The 20204-nt window shown below is 48.5% G+C and overlaps 1 protein-coding gene across 6 annotated transcripts in view; it reads right to left on the bottom strand.

Moving 5' to 3' along the window:
* The window catches only part of Trim67 (tripartite motif containing 67), a 50221-nt gene extending 34396 nt beyond the window's left edge, over positions 1–15825 (bottom strand). For 2 of the 6 annotated variants that reach the window (XM_008845800.1, XM_008845798.1), the window contains exons 1-3: positions 15499–15729; positions 14916–15414; positions 14654–14834 (exon numbers count right to left, since the gene is read on the bottom strand). In XM_008845800.1, coding sequence (XP_008844022.1) covers positions 14654–14834; positions 14916–15414; positions 15499–15658 — 840 coding nt within the window. In that variant the 5' untranslated portion in view covers positions 15659–15729. Of the gene's footprint in view, positions 1–14653 lie in introns of all 6 variants that reach the window. The other 4 variants (XM_008845799.1, XM_008845797.1, XM_008845801.1 and 1 more) reach the window with 4 other exon arrangements.
* Positions 15826–20204: the final 4379 nt, after the last annotated feature.

The raw sequence follows: 20204 nt of genomic DNA, 5'->3' as shown, positions 1-20204 counted from the left end.
GATCGATAGAGATAGATAGATGATAGATAGATAGATGATAGATAGATGATCGATAGAGATAGATAGATAGATAGATAGATAGATAGATAGATGATAGATAGATAGATGATAGATAGATGATCAATAGGATGATCGATAGAGATAGATAGATAGATAGATAGATAGATAGATAGAAGATAGATAGATAGATAGATAGATAGATAGATAATTGTCTTTTTGAGCTAGGGTCTACTTATAGCTCCAGCAGGCCTGGAACTCACCATGTAGACCAGGCTGGCCTTGATCTCACAGAGATCTGCCTGTCTCTTCCACCTAAGTGCTGGAATTAAAGGCATGCACCACCACACCCGGCAATCTTTATCTTCTCTTTTTAAGTTGTTCTCTCAGGTGTTTGTCAAGGTGGCTTTATTTTTTTAAAGCCTGACATGTTCACACAGGGACAACACCATGTAAAGACTGGAATTACTGCCTCCATGGCATCACTGGACCTGGATCAGTTAACACCCAAAGCCCCAGGAGCACAGCCCTACCAACACCTTGATTCCAGCCCTCCAGCCCCAGCACTGTGGAGGCAAACCTCCTGTTCTAAGCCACTTGATTTGTAACAAGTTGTTAGGGCAGCTCTAGCCAATGAATTCATTAGTCTTTTCTTCTAGTACATATTCCTTCATGAATATTCACAAGGTGGAATCCCAGCGGGCTGGCTCTTCATCCCTATCATACAGCCAGATATTGAGTTCCCTAGAGAGGAGACGAGGCAGTCCAAGGTCCCATACCTTCAGGAGGAGTGGAAACTATGGGTGCCAAGTGCCCTGAAGTAGGATGGTGCCTTGCCAACTCCATCTGACTCATCCTCACACCAGCCTTTCTTGAGTTGGGAAACTGAGTCAGAAGGAGGTTAAGATACTTACTTGAAGACATACAACTCCAAATAATCTTTTGGTTTCAATCCTGTTCCCTTCAGTCAATAACAGACCAGGATGCTGGTCCAGACAAGCCAGGAACAGTTCTCTCTCCCTAGGCATGAAATCTGTGGTATGGACAGCCAGGAGACAATTAGGGCAGACGTTGCTTCTATGCTCCACCATAAGAGGGCGCAATTCGGCCAGACTCTGCTTCTAACTCCCAAAAGAGTGTAGTTGGAACAGATACCACAGGGTTGGAGAGTTGGCTCAGAACCCTGGTTCGATTCCCAGCACCCACATGGCAGCTAACAACCGTTTGTAACTCCAGTTCCAGGGCACCCAACGCCCTCTTCTGACCTCTGGGACAACACAGGTGCACTTAAATACATACAGGTAATACATTCATACACATAGAATAAAAATAATAAAATATAAAAAAGAATGAACATCACTATCAGCTCTAAGTCCTACTATAGGAGGGCACAGAGGCTAGATTGTGCTTTCCTGCACCACCCAGAGGAGCAGTCTCCATGTGCTCTGCCTGCACGCTTACAGTAATAACCATGCAATACAGCAATGGCAGCAGCAGTGGCTTTCCTTCACTTAATATGTGGCATCTCTCTGGGCTGGGGAGATGGTTCAGAGAGGGTAATGTGCTTGCCATGCATGCTTTTAAACCCAGCACTCAGGAGTCAGAGGCAGGCAGATCTCTGTGCCTGGTCTACATAGCAATTTCCAGGCTGGGGCTACAAGGAGACCCTGTCTCAAAAAGAACAACAACAACAAAAAGGTGCATTATCTCATTCAATATGAGGTCACCCCATGGTAAGTAATAGAGTTCTAGGATTGTTGTCTCCATGAGTTTCCCTTTCCTGTCTTGTACTTCCTGTGCAGCACCAAGGATTCAGGTGAGTTGGTTCAACAAACCCATACCCAGTGTAAAAACTCGCACCCAGTGTATTCTCATGACCAGGGAGAAGTATGCCACACTGGGGAAAAAGTCACGTCGGCATTTCCCAGCTGGCTTCTGTCACCCTAAGAGATCAGTTGATTGCTTCTGATACAGAAAATTAGGGCACGAAGGAGGGACAGGAGAGAGGGAGAGAAGGACGGACAGAGGAAGAGGGAGCCACCGGTGACTTTGATGACCCTGTTAAATGTGAGTCTGGGCAAAAATGCCTGATTACTACACTTGTCCTTTTCGACACAGTCCCCTGGAATGACCCTTCCTTTTCGTGTTGCTCTGTGAGTCAACGGGTAGTTAATCGTGTCTGCACTGAAATAACAATCTATGGTATTGACATTAGAATAAATTCCAGGGTTACATCCTATTCCCTTTCTTTTAAGTATTTCATCTTTATCATTTTTATCATTTTATGTGTATGAGTGTATTGCCTGCATGTATGTGAGCACACCTGTGTCATGCAGTGCTCTGGAGGTCAGAAGAGAGCTTCGGATTCCCCTGGAACTGGAGTTAAGGATGGTTTCTAGCCACCATGTGGGTGCTGGGAATCAAACCTGGGTCCTCTGCAAGAGCAGTCAGTGCTTTTAACTGCTGAGCCACCTCCCCAGCCCCCTATTCCCTTTTTTTTTTTTTTTTTGTTTTTTTGGGTTTTTTTGGGGTTTCCCTTTAGCCCCCGCTGGCCTGGAACTCCCTATGTAGACTTCAGACTGGCCTTGATCTCACAGAGATCTGCTTGCCTCTGCCTCCCAAGTGCTGGGATTAAAGGCTCTTATTCTCTTTCTTAATAAATGCTCTTGTGATCTCCTGGGTTCTGCCTGCTCGGAAGTTCAAAGACACAATAGACGTGCTCCTCACTCACAGGATCCTTGAATTACACTGTTACATACTAATGTGATATAAAGATGGCTCAGAAAATAAAGAGATCATGTCACTCTCTGTCAGCTATAAGACATCACTGACAGATACGAATAAGTCTAATCAAGATGGAATGCTATTTCTAAAGCTGTTTCTAGTATTAGAATAGGTGCCTGTGGAGACCTTGAAAATATCCAACTGCTAGAAAAGCAAAGTAAAATTAACCACAAGCCAAGCTTACAGGAGATGGGATCGAGACCAGATAGTAAGTAACTCAGGTCATACCCCATCAGTGCAAAGAACAAGTCAGTGGAGGGAGGTCTAGGGCACAAATTCTGGACCAGGATCCAAGTCTTGGCCTTGTAGACAGGACACATGCCAAGCAAAGCCAGGGCATCCCTTCTCATCCAGAAACCAACACAGTCTCTATAGAACCAGACCAGCTTGAATCTTGGTATCACCCAAACCAACATGGCCTCTCTAGGATGAGGTCTTAGTGACCATGATATGATTGCTTCTGTAACAACAATAACTGATGAAAATTTATCTCAGTTTCTCTCTATGGTCAATTTACCTAAATAAATAAACAGCATCTGTCTTCTGGCCCAGATGTCTCCTTCCTTCATCTATCCACTTCCCTTCACACCACTAAATCCTGACTGCTCCCCTTCTGTCCTCTCCTTTCTACTCCTTTATGCTCAGGGCTAGCTCCGCGTGGCTTCAGGTATCTGTGTGCTACTATTGTCCTTGGTTCTTGTGCATAGTGTGAGAAAAACCCACTAGAGCTAACAACAGATCCAAATCAGCTTCTCTGTCAGAAGAAGAGAAGAGAACCTTTAGGTTCTTCTCTACCATTCCTCCTGGGAGGTTCTTTTCTTACCCAGTGCCCTTGCTTCTTTTCTTCTTCAGTCTCCCCACTTCTGTCCCAGTAACTTGCAAAGCAAATTGAGATGTTCAAAAGAGGTCTTCTGTCAAGTTTCACTGGCAATGAGTAAAAGTTATGAAAATGTACAAGAATCCTATAAAGGAGTTTACCAGCTCTGCCTGTTCTCTACTAGAATTTAAATGAAACTAAAGATGAATCTTTCTTTTTTTAAAATTTTATTTATGTTCTTCATTTTGTGTGTATGAGCATATTGCCTGCATGTTTGTAAGTGCACCTATGAGGGTCAGAAGGGGGCCTTGGCTCCTATGAAACTGGAGTTACAGATGATTTTTAGCCACCATGTAAGTGCTAGGGTTCAAACCCGGGTCTCCTGAAAGAACAGCCAGTACTCTTAACCACTGAGCCATCTCTCCAGCCTCCAAGATGAGTCTTTCTTTACCTCTCAAGCTGGATGCCCCTTCCATGTGACTGCTTCTCCCTTTGTCCATGTGTCTTCCCCATTGCTTACAGATAGTTCTGTAAGTCTCAGGTGCCAAAAGGTGGTTGTTAGCCATCATGTGGGTGCTGAGAACTAAATCTGGGTCCTCTGCAAGAGCAGCAAGAGCTCTTAATCACTGAGCCACCTTTTCAGTCCCGATGCCATATTTCCTAATATCCCTCTAATTCATATGAATATGTATCAATGCCAGGTGCTGTACCACTAGATACACTTTAGTAAGCTACAGATATAGAAGGGCAAGCAGGGCTGTGTGAGGACTGACCCTCACCATAGATGGCTACAGTAACAGAACCACATGGGATACAGTGATGATGACATGCAGGCATCATGAGAGATGGTGATGTGCCATCTGTACTAGGTACAGCTGCCGCTTTGGAGGTGATTATGTGGGCTACTGAGAGTAGTAAGGTGTCCTAGGGACCCTGAGGATCTGGGCTTCCTACTGCAAACATTTCCAGCCACGCACAGGTTTCATGACAGTCTCTGGGGGTGATGCTCAGAAGCAAGGGACGCCCAATGCTGGTATCGGAGGACTGGTTGCCTCTCTGGTTTCATGCAAGCGTATGGCTTATTTGCTTATTGATTCATCTGTTAATTTCAAAGTGAGTTTAAGGCAGTTTGTAAGGATTTATACAATGCAAGAGAGCATAATCTAGAAAAAGAAACTGCCCCCAGGAGCAGAGTAAAGACTCTGATAGCTGAGGGCAAAGAGAAGGCCCCTTTCCTCCTGGGTAAGAAGCAGGAACTGTCCTGCAAACACTGTAAGGCAACTTGCTGTGAGGAAGCACTTAGGATAACTGAGAAGGCATCAGGGGAGTCGGAGAGGGTAATCAGAAGGCTTAATCCAGCCTGGAAAAGAACCTGGAGGCACATTGATAGACGTTATCCTATGATAAGACTGTGTTCATGTGTGTATGAAGAGGTCAAAAGACAAACTTGGGTGGTGTTCCTCAAGCACCCAGATTTTTATTTGAGGCAGGGTCTCTCATTGGCCTGGAATTTTGCCAAAATTAGGCTAGCTAGCTGTTGAGCTCAAGGGATTCCTCTTGTCTCCATCTCCTGTCCCACCATCACTGGGATTACAAATTCAAGCCACTGAATTAGGTGTTTTATGTGGACTCTGGAGATTAATCTCAGGCCCTGTGCTGGATAGCTTTAGAGTCAACTTGACACACGGGGTTAAGGGAGCCTCAATTGGGGAATTGCTTCCATTGAACTGGCCAAGCCATCTCTCCGGGCCCAGGATTGAGATTTTTGCCCGCTGAGGGAAAGCAACAACTCCTTCTGCAGCCTTGGTGTTTAGGACGCTGGTGTTGACATCTCACTCATGAGCAGACTGGAGTGCAAACCCTCATGAGAGGCGTGAACTCAGAGAAGGACATGATGGTAAGGAACCACAGCCAGCTCTGCTTATTACAAGAAATGCCAGTAGTGGTGTATAGCTGTGGAAATACACAGCTCAGTGTATAGGTGATGCCACCCAGAGGGTGACTATGTGCTAAGTGAAAGAAAGGCTGTGTTCTCCCTTTGGGAAACAGTACTTTCTGATTATTCATGTTTCATTGGTTTCTTAGTTTTGCAGACGTCACCTAACAAACTGTAATCAAAGATTAGGGGATTAAGTTAACTACAAGTATTTGCCTAAATTTCCTAGCACAGCCTTGGCCTAAATTTTTTATTAGTGGTGCATGTGCGTGTGCGTGTGCGTGTGTGTGTGCGTGCGTGTGTGTTCTCTCAGAGGCAACAAGAGGCATCAAATCTTGAAGCTGGAGTTATAAGCCCTGGATGGGTGCCGAGAACTGAACTCTGGTCCTCTGCACGAACAGCAAATGCTCGTAAACACTGAGACATTTCTCTAGCCCCTTGACAAATTTTTTTAAAACTATGCACCATCTGGACATGTTATCACCACCTCTCTCCCATTTCTACTGAAGAGAGGGGGGAGTGTCGACTCTGTTCCTACTTTTTAAAAAAAAATTTTTTTATGTGTATGAGTGTATTGCCTGCATGTATGTGAGTGCACCCATGTCATGCAATGCCGTGGAGGTCAGAAGAGGGCTTCGGAGTCCCTGGGAACTGGAGTTAAGGACTGTTCGTAGCCTCCATGTGGGTGCTGGAAATCGAACCCAGGTCCTCTGCAAGAGCAGTCTGTGCTCTTAACTGCTGAGCCATCTCTCCAGCCCCTGTTCCTACTTTTTAGACTAGTTGTCAGCTAGCCCTTTTTTTCTCCACATATTTTGTTGTTGTTGTTGCTCAGATACACACAGCATTCTGTTGCATTTTTATAGTCATTCAAACGTCCATCAAGGTATGATAGAGAGATGTTGTGCTGTTATGTTTCTGCTGTTGTGTTTCTGTTGTTGTTGTGTGTTGTGTGTTGAATCCAGGGTTCCCAGAAGCCCAGGAATCCATTAGTGAGGTCATGCCCACTTCTCAGATGACCTATAGTGACAGCCAAGGAACCAGTACCTCAACGCCCCAAATGCAGAACCCTTTTCAGTTTTACAGACCACCTGACATCTACTGGGCCTACTCACCCCTTCCAAAAGCAGCCATAGGCAACACCAGACCAAGTATAGCTGTGTTCTAATAAAACTTACACCCATCCCAAAGTGCTCTGGGTGGTCCCCAAAGGCTTTGTTTCTTCATGACTCGCTCTTGTTTCTGGCCATGTTAGGTACCCCAGGCTAGCTGGTCTGCAAACTTCCAGGTGATTCTCTGCACCCCCCTTGCCCACAGGAGTGCTGTAATTACAAATGCATGTCATTGCATCTGACTTTGTGCTTATAAATTTAATCTAAGGAATAACTGAAATATATTTAAGTAGAAAAATGTTCAATGGGGTTTAGTGACTCACACCTGTAATCCCAGAATTTGAGAGGCTGAGGCAGGAGGACTGACACAAGTTTGAAGCCACCCTGGGCTACATAGCCTTTGTCATTTGTACATTGTCCTTTTAGTGGTGATTGTCTTTTCTCTGAGGCTTGAAAGTCTAAAATACTCTCTTACAGAATAGATCAGACCAGGTGCTGAGGAGCCACATGCCCTTGGCGGAGCCTCAAAGCCTGAGAGAATGGAATCCTGTTTTCCCTGAGTTTTCCAGGCCACATGTCCCTTGCTCCCAATGGAGGCTCACTGGGGCACCAGTGACAAGTTCTCTAACACTCTTCCGCCCAAGAATTCCTGGCTGGACCTCACCAGCATTCTACAACCTTATAGCCGCAGCTGGGGAATCACATCTTCTTTTTTTTTTTTTTGAAAAGGTCTCTTGTCTCACAGGTTGACCTCAAATTTGCTTTATAGCTGAGGATGACCTTGAACTTCTGATCCTCCTGCTTTCATCTGTATGCTGGAATCACAGGCATGAGCCACTGTGCTCACCTATACAGTTCTTGGGATGGATCCTAGGGACTTTATGCATGATAGGCAGGCGCTCTATCAACTCCCTTCCCTCCCTCCATCCTCCCATTTTCCTCTCCTTTCTTTCATCCTCTTTCTTTCTTTCCTTTGAGACATGATCTCACAATGTAGCCCAGGCTGACCTTGAGCTCCTGAGCACTAGGAACACAGGTGTGTGCCACTTCGCTGGTCACATCTAATATTCTCATACAGGATTGATCACCTGCAGCCTGCAGGGTACAGTCCTCCCGGAAGCAGGAATTTCAGACACAGCTGAGGTTCTGTGTCATGCTAGGATGACCCATAATGACCTTTCACCTGTTGGTGGGTGGGGTGGAGGTGCAGGGTAGAGCTCCAGTAGACCAAAAGGCAACAACCCTCCTCTCCAAACACCTTCACATCAGAAGTTCTTTGAAAAGGTTAATTCACTTCCAGGAGAATCATTTAAAATGTGCTTAGACAAGGCCTACAAGTTTCCAAACTGGTTTTGAAAGATGATAATCAATGAATTATTTCAATGTCACCTCCACGTTTCCTTCTTTGAGAGCCACTAATCAGATAGTAAACGTCAGTCACACCAGATAGGGATTAGCAGGACCGTGTGGAAGGCATCTCCAGTCTCAAGAACTTAGGGACATGCTGTGGCAGCCCACCTAGGCTGTGACATAGCTTATGTGATATTTCGACAACAGCAGCAACAGTACAAGCAACACTACAGATCCTGACTTTAAGGTTTACTGAGGAACTTACATCTCCCCAGTGGGAATATTAAGTGGAGGGTTCTGGTTTATCTTTCAGAAGTAGCCCCTGATACAGCTTGCCCATGGTCCCAGTGCTCACCCCCAAAGTCAGACGATATGCTCAGCCTTGGTCTTTCTTTTCTCCACCAGCCCCAAGTAAGATGCCTATTTTATTTTGTTTTGTGTAAGGAACTATATGTGGATTCATTTATGTGAGTGTGCACACATATGTATGGATGTGCTCACATGTGTGTGGAGGCCAGAAGTCAATGTTGGGTGTCTTCCTTGATCACTCTCTAAATTATTTTTTGAGACAGGGTGTCTCACTTAACAAATTTGACAAGGCCAGCTGGCCAGCCAGTCCCAGAGATCTTCCTGTTTCTACTAGTGCTTCAATTACAAGCATGTGCCGCCGTACCAGGTGGCTTTAAAAAAAAAAACTCTGGGTGCTGTGGATCTGAACTCAGGCCTCTACACTTGTATAGCAAGCATGTTGCCAACTGAGCCATCTCCCTAGTCTCCTGTTTTGGCTTTATTTGTGTGTTTTTGTGTGTGTGTGTGTGTATGTGTGCAGGTACACGTGTGTGGGGTTCATGTGCACATGCATGTGGAGGTAAGAGGACATGCTCAAGTCCTCTGGAACCATCCACCTTGGTTTTTTTGAGACAGGGTCACTCACTGACCTGGAGTTCACCAAGTAGGCTAAGTTGGCTACCCAGGAAGCCCTGGGATCCTCCATCTCCACCTCTCCTCTCCCTCAGCACTGGGATTACAGGCAAAAACCACCATGCCTGGGTTTTTATGTGGGTACTGGGGATCAAACTCAATTCCTCATGCTTGCAAGGCCAGCACTTTACCCACTGAGCCATCTCCCCAGCCCCCCTCTGACTCCTATGAGAGAGTCCTGATAGCACTCTATAATTTCCCTTGAAGCTGGAGAAGGACAAGGCAGCCTCCTCTTTCTTCTACAGTTTTCTAGAACTATCTTGCTGTGTCCCCTTTGCAGTTAGGAGAATGTCCTAGTCCCCTAAGGCTAGAGCATAAGGCATGATATTTAAACTCAAGATTTACATAATCATATTCCCACAGGTGACACTGCCCACTGTGTGGGGCAGAGACTTGCATGTTTCCCTCAGAGCCACATTGCTGCACATTGTTAGATGAGAAAAGAGACATTATTAAGCTGCTATTGACACCAAGCCAAGAATTATCACTGATTTCCCTTGTATGACCTTGGCCCTTGAAACCATAGCTCATCACCAAACTCACCTCCCTATGCAAGCAAGGCACTTCATCTCTATTACAGATGCAAATTCTTATTCTTGCTCTCTAGTTTGCAATCTTCACCATTCTGAATGAGAGACAGAATTCTAAATTAGCCTTGACCCTCTAGTATATGAAAACATAACTTCATAAAATCTGAATGAGAGAGTTCAAGCCTACACTTTTATTTTTAATTGTGTGCCTGTGTGCATGTGAGTACAGGTGTCCTCAAAGGACAGAAGAGGGCATCAGGTTCCGTGAAGGTGGAGTAACAGGTGGTTGTGAGCTACCCACTATGGGTGCTGGGAACCAAACTTGGGTCTTTTGCAAGAGCAGTACTCACTCTTAATCACTGAGCCAGTTCTCCAGCCTGAAGCCTATGTTTTTGTCTTGATAACTAATCACAGCCTTTTTACAAAGGATTTCTTCATTTGTAAAGTAATGTCTATTCACTTAAAAGATGGAACAAGAAAAGTGGCTGCTCTGACTGCTGTCAATATACAGCAGAAAACCCCATTGCTGACAGTAATGCTGGGCAGGCGTTCCTGGTCATTAAAGATATAAACAGTATCCATAGGGCTGGGTAAAGTACTTGCTGTTCAAACACAAGGACCTGAGTTCAGATCAGAGCCCCAGAACCTATGTAGAAGGCTGAACTGTAGTGGTACATGCCTGTAATCCCAGCACTGGGACCAAGACAGGAAGTCTCCATAGATAAACCATAGATAAGTCTGCATAGATAAACCACCAGCCATTCTGGCCAATCAGTGACCCCTAGGTTCAGTGAGAGACCCATCTTAGAATGTAAGGTGGAGAGAGATGGAAGAAGATATCTGTCATCACCTTCTGCCCCCTACAAGTGTATGCACAGGTACACACACTTGTGCACCCATACACATGTGCGCACACACATACACACACCACATATACACAAATACAATACAATAAGATAAAAAAATTAAATCATATGAGGATTGATGAGATGGGCAATGGCTTGATGGGTAAAGACACTTGCTGCCAAGCCTGATGACATGTTTAATTCCTGGAACCTATAAGGTGGAAAGAGAGCATCAGTTCCCACAAGTTGTCCTCTGACTTACACACACATACACACACACACACACACATACACAAATAAATAAATATAAAAAAGATATTATAAAACATTTGAATTAAAACCAAAATAAATTTAGAAAAAATAGCCAAATTCACTAGGCTTTCTCTAGGGAACCAAATCAATGAGACCAAAAGAACATGGGGCTGCCAGTGGCAGCCTTCCGCAAGTACACTGGGTTTAAGTATAAGGACCACAGAATAGGAAATAATGCTTAATGGGTCAAGTACTATGCTGGAAGATACACAAAGAGAGTTATACTTAATCCTTCCCACAAGGATCTGAGTTAGATGTTACTTCCAGTGGACTTGAAGCTAAAAAGCTTAAACTCACACAGGTAGTAACCTGCAAGGCTGGGCTGTGGACCCAGGGCTGTGGAACCCTAGAACAGGTCTTCTCCTCGGGTTTGGAGGGGCTGTTCACAGCAGGGGTGGATGACTGTTGACTTCTCCTTTGCACTGCAGGATGTGGAGCAGCCGCTCCTCACCAGATGTGGGGGAAGATCAGACATACAACAACGGACTCAGTCTCCGTACCTTGACATGTGCTAGGAGGAGTTGGGGTGAAAAATACACATTGACCCAGCTGAGAACCCCTCTAGAGGATGAAGGATTTGACCCCATCTCTGTTAAACACATTTCCCTGTCCACTGTGGATTTCTAAAAGGTTCTCTGCTTACCTTTTTCTAATGTTTCACCTTAAAATGCTAAATTATAGGTATTGTGGTTTACACCTGTCATACTGCAGCACTTGGAAGGCTGAGGCAAGAGGATAGTTGTGAGTTCCAGGGCAGTCTGAGCTGGAAGGAGACCTTATCTTTAAATAAAATCTCCCCAAGTTGGGTGTGATGGCCAAGCTGGGTGTGAGATTAAGGCCAGCCTGGTCTACATAGGTGAGTTCCAGGCCAGCAGCTACAGCTATAGGGAGACCTTGCCTTAAAAAGACCAAAAAAAAAAAAATCCAAATGTTAAATTATAATAGCATGTTTATTGTAGCAGATGAAAATACATAAAGGGGCTGGAGAGATGGCTCAGTGGTTAAGAGCAGACTGCTCTTACAGAGGACCCGGGTTCGATTCCCAGCATCCACATGGCAGCTGACAGCTGTCTGTAACTCCAGTTCCAGGGAAATCCGATGCCTTCTTCTGACCTCCACAGGCATTGCAAGACATGGGTGCACTTACATACATGGAGGTAATACACTCATACACATAAAATAAAATAAATAAAATATTTTTAGAAAAGAAAATACATAAATAACTATATGTTCTGCATAGATAAACCACAGCTCTATCTCAAAATGAGGCATTTATCTGGAGCCTGGCTTTTTTTTTTTTTTTGAGACAAGGTCTCATTCTGTAGGCTACAGCTCACTCCTAGGCACTGGATCTCCTGGAGATAGAGTTACTGGAGGTTGTGATCCACCCTACATGAATGCTGGGAACCAAACTTGGGTCCTCTGCAAGAGCAACAAGTGCTCTTAACTGTTAACCCATTTCTCCAGCCCTAAGGTGGACAAGTTTTAAAATCAGTTAATACCTCATCAAGCAGACACAACAAAGGTCTATGAGTTGGGAGACCTAAGCTCTGGTTTCATGACTCAGAAAATGTGAAGAAGTCACATGATCCCTTGTGCACATTTCCTTATATGGGTTATCATGTAACCTGCCTATTTCCAAGAAATGTTTCTGTGGGCTGATTGAATGACTAAATATTATTATAATGTAGAAATTAAGACAAGGGACTAGAGAGATGGCTCAGTGGTTCTTGCGGAGAACCCTGGTTCAGTTCCCAGCACCCACATTGTAGTTAACAACTGTCTGTAACTCCAGTTCCAGGGGATGCCCTCTTCTGACTGGAAAGGAAAGATCTGTCTTTTCCAGTTGTCTTCTTTTCCTCTCTGTTGGAGCTGAAAAAAAAATGGGAAGAGGTGGGGAACAGCCTCACTTGCTAGCCACATCACTGTTGGAGAATATGGATGCTGCACTGAAGAGTAGAAGGAATACACACCATGCAGCTCCTGTATCAAGGAAGTGCCAAGGATGACTGAATAAACGAATTGATGTGCTTCAGAAGAGACCATCAGAGATGGAGGGGAGATGGCTCAGCAGTTAAGAGCACTGGATGCTCTTACAGAGGATCTGGATTCAATTCCTACTACACACACAGTGGCTAACTATTGGTAACCACAGTTCCAGGGGAGCCGACGCCCTCTTCTGACCTCCACAGGCATTGCAAGACATGGGTGCACTTACATACATGGAGGTAATACACTCATACACATAAAATAAAATAAATAAAATATTTTTAGAAAAGAAAATACATAAATAACTATATGTTCTGCATAGATAAACCACAGCTCTATCTCAAAATGATCTGACATGGCCTCTTTGCCTGCTTGCAGTAGCATAAGGTGTCTTGGCAAGTAGTCTTATTTCCCAATGGTTCTCCTCCTCAACTGAAATACATGCAATATTTCTTGTTGGACAATCTGAGTGTTTCTTACATTTTCCAGAGTGAGTTTTGGAGGATGGGTATCTGAAATGCAGCCAGCCTCTTTAGGGGTCCTTGAACAAGTGACTCTGACCTATCAGCCTAGAGAGGCACTGAGCCCTGTCATCCAAGGATGCAGGATAGAAGTCAGGTAAGAAACTGCCCAACTTTGTTGTGCCTACTGATGAAGGGCACAACCAGATTGGCACAGTTTCTCCTCTCTCCCAGTCGGATAGGAGAACATGCTGCCAGGGATAGGTGGCTAAGAGTGGCACTCCCCCAGACAAGTCCCCAGGGAGGAAGGCTGTGGGCAGATGTGCTTGATGTCTTACTAAGAGCTTGGTCTGCCACTCTGCCCCAGAGGACTCTGGGGAAAACCATACTCCCTTCCCAGAATGACACACCTCCCAAATCTCCTGCATAGCCTGAGAGGCATCCCCTCTTCTCTCCACTCTGAGAGGCGTTCTGGGGACAAAAGGAACTGGAGGCCAGTTGAAGGAGGGGATGTTTCTTCTCTGGAAGCTGAGGAACCTGCTGAACAGGAAGCAGCACACTCCTTCAGTGAGGGCTGGGGAGCTGCCTCCCTGCCTAGACAGCAGATTCAAGGAAGACTTCAGATGGATTCCTACAGCCAGCTGGTAACACTTGCATTTTAAAACCTGTCCCCCTGACTCCCACCCACACCACCCACACCACCACCCTGGGCTGGAGAGATGGTTCAGCAGTTAGAAGTGTTTGCTGGTCTTGCAGAGGACCTGAGTTCAGTTCCCAGTACCCATATGGCAACTCACAACTGTCTGTATCTCCAGTTCTAGGGGATCCAACACCTTCTTCTGGCCTCCTCAGGCACCAGATGCACACATGGTGCAATTACATATATGTAGGCAAAAGACTCATACACATAAAAAATTAAAATAATAGAAGGAGTCCAGCCCTCCTTAATGAGGAAGGGTCACCGGTATGCCTTATTAGACTTTGAGAGTGGAAACCCTGCTTCTGTGCTTTGGGAGTCCCTTGTGAAAAAATAAGAAAGCCTCAGGAAGGAGACTTGGCAAGTAATTTCCGTATCCCATCCATCTAACACCCAGAGCAGGGTATTTGATTCATTGAGTGTTAGTCAGATCAAGACTGCTGGAATGGATTGATCCATGGATCCATGGATGCACGGATGCATGGATGTGTGGATGGATGCATAGATGGATGTGTCCCTTAACACATGGATAGGTGGTGCATGGACACACTGACGAATGGACAGATGCATGAATACATGGATGGAGGGATGAACACATGATAAATTGTATGCATACATCCATGCATCAATACATGCATACATACGTGACAGACGCATATATACATGGATGCATGCATAGATGGATGGTTACATGTACACATGGATGGATGGATGGATGAATGGATAGATAGATGAAACGATTCTTTTTTATTCTCGGGCCCGCCCACCCGCTGTCAACTTTCCAAGAGGCTCAGATCCCATCCCGCGCGGCACCCGGCTGGCGCCCCCGCGCGGCCAGCGCTCACCTTGTGCTGCTTCCACGTGGCCCCTAGCGGTTTCACCTCATGCTTGGTGTGCCTTCCTTCCTCCAGGCACAGGTAGCACACAGGGCTCTGGCAGCTCACGCAGTACATGCTGTAGTTCTCCATGTCGTGCTCCGGGCATGTGGGGAACTTCCGCACCGCGCCAGCACCGGCGCCCCCTGGGCTCCTGCAGCCGCCTGCGCTGGGGACAGTGGCTGTGGCGGCTGTAGCAGGGGCAGCCTCCGGGGCCGCCGGCGGCGGCGGCGGTGGCTGAACCAGGCGATGCTTAGCAAAGGGGCCTCGGGACGGGTGGCACTTGAGCTGGCAGGTGGCGCAGTAGAGCACGTCGCATTGCTCGCACAGAGTGGCTGCCGGCTCCGGCGGGGTGCGGTCGCACAACTGGCAGATGGCCACGGCTGGGGCTACCGACGCCCCCAGCGCAGCCCCGCGGCCCTGCTGGTACCGCTGCACGATGCCTTCCAGCAGCCGGTTGCGCTGGAAGCCGCGCAGCCCGCGGTGATCCAGGGAGGCGCTGCGGTGGCACTGCGGGCAGGTGATGGAGCTGGAGGAGCAGAGCGAGGAGCAGGCGGCGCCCCGGGCCGCGGCGGCGGAGGAGCCAGGGGGCGCCGGCACCATAGGCAGCACACGGACCCCGTTGGGGGACTTGAGGCTGGGCGTGTAGGAGCCATAACCGCTGTCCGTCTCGCTGTACAAGCTCAGCTTGTCCGCGTGCTCTCCGCCACCTGCCGCCCCGCCGCTCGGGCCTCCCGTTGCGCTCGCGCCCGCGCCTCCGCAGGTCCCGCTGGCCGCAGAGTCCTGATCCGGAGGGGGCGCGGCGGCAGCGGCACCCCGAGAAAGCAAGAGCGGCGGGGGCAGGTGCTGCTCTCCGTCTGGGGTCTGCACGGCGATGGTGCGGGCGCACGGCAGGCAGACATTGTGAGTGCAGGGCAGGATAATGGGCTCCCGGAACAGAGAGCCGCACACTGGGCACTTCAGTTCCTCCTCCATCGCCGCGCCCGCGGCCCGAGGCTCTCTGGACCCTGGAAGAATGGCCAAAGCTCCGAAGACAGGCGCAGAGGGACCAGCGAGGTCAGCGCCGCTGAGACGGGAGGCGGGGGCATCAAGCGGGCATCCCTTCTTCACCCGCGAGGGGCACGCCCCCTCTGTCCTGAGGCCACCGCCCTAAGAGGTTTGGCGGCCGGAGAAGGGAGGGGCCTCACCTTCTGCGGGGCGAGACTCCTGCACCACCATCCGCCTCCGGAGGTGGCCTCTGAGGTCCCCCAGGTGATGAATCAGCAGCAGCAGCGGTGCCTCCACGCCGGACTCATAGCCAGCTGGGCTACCGAGCCTTGGCTGCGCCCCGCAGCACCGGAGAGGTTTCCTTCCGCCAGTGCCCCGCCCCTATCCAGCGCTTGGCAGGTGCACAGGCCACTGGGCCAGGACTGGTTCAGCACCATCAAAGGCGGACAGCGCCCGCGAGCTGATGGAGTTGTGGGTCTCAGACTCCCGCGTGCTCACCGCCCGCCAGGTCGCAGCGCTTCGGGAGCCACGTCTGCATCCATCAGCCCGGAGGCCGCCTCTCCGCCCTCCCCAGCAGCTGCGCCCAGGAATGCGTCCCCGCAGGCCAGTATTGACCCGCGTGCCCAGCTCGACTCCCTGGCAGATGCTCCCGCGGCGCCCCTGACCTTGGCCGCGCCACGCGGCAGCAGCGGACGGGGGGCGAGCGCCCGCTGGCTCGGGGATCCCCTCCGGCCTCGCAGCCTCTCGCGCCCGCCGCGCCGAGCGCCCAGGAGTTGTAATTTCCAGAGCGAGAGTAACGGGGCGGGGAAGGGGGGCGGGAGGCGGGGAACAAGGCGTCAGCTCAGCGAATAACCGCTCGCCTCTTGCTTCTGGCAGTCAGGGGCCAGTTGGAGGGCTTCGCTGGGAGGATCATTGTTGAGATCAGCTAGTGATTCGGATGCAGACCGCATGGTGAATAAGCACGGCTCCACGCCCCGCCTGCCATCGCGTCCCGGCCCAGTCCGGCCCTCCCCACTCCGGCCCACCATGAAAGGGTAAACAGCGGTCCCCAAAAGGCCGGTCGCTTGGAAATGGCCCCGCAGCAGGGCGAGACAGTCGCATCCTAAATCTATTTCCCAGCAAAAGCATGCAAACCACAAAATGTCGGACAGCCTCTCGCCAAAGGGCGAGGTTTGATTTATGAATTGGGCCACAAACCATTTTATCGCCTCGGTTCTACCGAGGGTGATCGCGAGCGGTGGGTTCAGGGGCAGAACACTCAGCCCGCGACACGCGAGCGTTCTGGCCCCCGGCCGGAGCCAAGCACAACCTCCCCCGGCTGCTCACGCCTGGGGCGAGGCGGGAAGCGACCGCGGGAAGCGGCGAGCAGATGTTCGCTTTATGAATGGGAGCTCCCGGCAAGGTCGCGGCCCGCGCTGCAGGCGGCCCCGGCTCCCCCCACGCCTCCCGCCCGGCTGTCTGCCGTACTGGCTGCCGCACCTCTCCTCTCCCTTCCCTTTGCCGCGCGGGGTAGAGCAAGCGCGTGGGGACGGGAAGAGCGTGCCGGGCGTGGAGCTAATAGCGAGACAGGGAGAAGGGAGAGATGGGGAAAGGAAGGGAGCACCTAAGAAGGACCCGCTGGGAAGGGTAAGAACCGCTGGGGAGGGGAAGGATGCCCTAGGCCCGGGACAAGCACTCGGAGATTGGAGCTGAGCGTGTGTTGGGTTGGGTGAGGAAGGGCAGGGCGCGCTGGAATAGGGTGTACCAAGCTGCTCTTTTCTCCTGCGAAGTTCGCGCTGGCTGGGAACAAACACTAATTCGGAAATCGTCGATTTAAAAAAAACGATGTGACAGCTGCGGTGTTGGCTCATGCTTGTAATTCTAGCACTTGGGAGAAGAGGCAGAAGGATTGCTATGAGTTCAAAGCCAGCCTAGGCTATATAGTGAGACCCTGCCTTTATATATAAAAGCAGCCGTGATGCGTACCCGAGGCCTGGAGTGGGAGCGCCCGCCAGTGCGTGGGCAGCAAAGGGGAAGGGACACAGCTGAATTCAGAGGCAGCTACCGGGCCAGACTCAGTACCTTAGGGACAGAAAACTCTAGCAGCGGTTTGGTCACCAGGAAGGGATTGGTAAAGCACTCCAATGAAGCCCAGACCTCTGCAAGGACTCCGCGGGGAACAGCGCCCAACACCAGCAGCTTGTTTCTACTCTCCTTGTCTGGGAAATTAATATTATAATAGCACTTGTATATAAGAACCAAATGTCATCATCACAAATGCAGATACTGTGGCCTCCTTTCTACACATCTTCAGTTCAGCTAAACTGGGTAGCTTGCTGCCTGCCCTCTGGCTCCAAGTTGAAGAGTCAGCCCCTGCCTGTCCAGAAGGACATCACACAGGGCTGGGAGGCCTGTCTCTATTGGCCCTCACCAAGTAATATGGTGTCCAGGTAGAAGATGAGGACAGCTCTGTCCTAATCTGCTCTCTGTGGATGAAATCCCTGTCAGGTTGTCCTACCTGCAAAGCTTTGAAAAGTCCTGGAGAAATTCACCATTGAACCCAGTGTCAAGGAGAGACACAGCATGGGTAATTGAATGATCTTAAGAAACCTTACTCCTGAATCCAGCAGGGCATCATTCAGTCCAGCTCAGTCCTGGGTCCCCCAATGACCACACTAGAAGTCATAGCCTTCAGTAAGCTCTGATTTCATGGTAAGGAGATGGGACTCTTGACCCCTGACATCATACATGTGACCCCTCTTTACTTTGTCATTTTTAGACTAAGACAGGCTACTTGGGTTTAGCTAAGGTAGCCTTCTGGAAGAGTTCATGTCTTTCTCTGCACAAGCAAGGCTTACCATGAAGCCATTCCTAGCCTGGCATAATAGTGTATGCCTAAAATCTCAGCATTCAGAAAATGCTGAGGACACTCAGTTCCAGTTCAGCCTGCACTACAGAATGAGACCCTTTTTCCACAAGTAAGCAAGCAAGCAAGCAAGCAAGCAAAGTCTGCTTTGTTTGGGCTGAGTACAACGCACATTCAATACATTAAAACCACCAAACACCCAGGCATTTCTCCTATGCCCCCAGTCACCATTCAGTTCTGTGGCCCAAGTGGACTCAGCTGTATGCAGGACTGTGACCCAGGCTCTTCCCTCATTGAGGACTGACTTCCTGCCACATCTGTATGTGAGCCACAGCTCTGATTCATCTCCTACATAACCATAATCATTATCATAACCACTGTCATCTATCAAAAATCCTGTCTGCTCCAGTTATACTGTGAACTGAACCATGTGAATACAGAAAACATCAGTTTGGGGCCAGCATGGTGGCTCAGTGGGGAAAGTGCTTGTTGAGCAAGCCTGATAAACTGACTTTGATCTCTAGAACCCATGTAAAGGTGGACAGAGAACCAACTCCACAAAGTTGTCCTCTGGGCTCCACACATTCATGCCCACACATGCACACATGTGTAATACACACACACACACACACACACACACACACACGCATGCACACACACACTAAAAAGCTGTTTTTCAGATAACAAAATTAAGGATAGAATTCATTGAACTTTAAATTTCTTCTGATTCTAGAATTCCAGTGCATTCATTGTTGCTAAGAGTGAGCAGAGGGCTTAGGGACTGAAGACTCAGCAATTAAGAGCATTTGCTGCTCTTGTAGAAGACCTGCGTTTGGTTCCCAGCACTCATGTTGAGTGGCTCACAGCACCAGGGAATCCAATACCCTCCTCTGGCCTCCATAGACAACTACACTCACACGAACATAATTGATTAAAAATTTTAAATTAGAGTGATTTATTCCACTTTAAAAATTACTTATGGGCTGGAGAGATGGCTCAGCGGTTAAGAACACTGGCTGTTCTTGCAGAAGACCGGGGTTCGAATCCCAGCACCCACATGGCAGCTAACAACTGTCCATAACTCCAGTTCCAGGGGATCTGACAGCCTCTTCTGTCCTCCTCGGGCATTGCACAACATGGGTGCACTTACCTACATGCAGGCAATACACACATACACATAAAATAAAAATAATAAATAAAATACTTAAAATAATTACTTTCAAGCCAAGTGTGGTGGTGAACATCTGTAATTCCAGCATTCAGGAGGTTGAGTGAAAAGGATTGCTATGAATCTAAGGCCAGCCTGGGCTACTAAAGAGTTCCAGCCTTGGTTACAGTGTGAGACACTGTCTCAAACAACAACAATAATTACTTTCATAAAGAAATTCGATCAGCACTCAGGAGGCAGAGGCAGGTGAATCTCTGTGAGTTCAAGGTCAGCCTGGTCTCCATATTGAGTTCCAGGTCAGCTGGAGCTACAGGGAGACCTGTCTTTAAAAGACCAAAAAGAAAGAAATTTTGCCAGAGCCTGGAGAGATGACTTTTCAATTAAGAGCACTGGTTTCTCTTGCAGAGGACCTGGGTTGGGTTCCCAGTTCCCACATTGTGGCTAAGCACTGTCTGTAACTCCAGCTCCAGGGGACCTGATGTCCTCTCCTGGCCTCCACAGGCATTTTACCCATATGGTAC

The sequence above is a fragment of the Nannospalax galili genome, unplaced genomic scaffold (assembly GCF_000622305.1).
Source record: "Nannospalax galili isolate Female #2095 unplaced genomic scaffold, S.galili_v1.0 scaffold702, whole genome shotgun sequence".
Lineage (NCBI taxonomy): Eukaryota > Metazoa > Chordata > Mammalia > Rodentia > Spalacidae > Nannospalax > Nannospalax galili.
The sequence above is the reverse complement of the archived record's forward strand: the minus strand, read 5'-3'. Positions and strand labels throughout refer to the sequence as shown.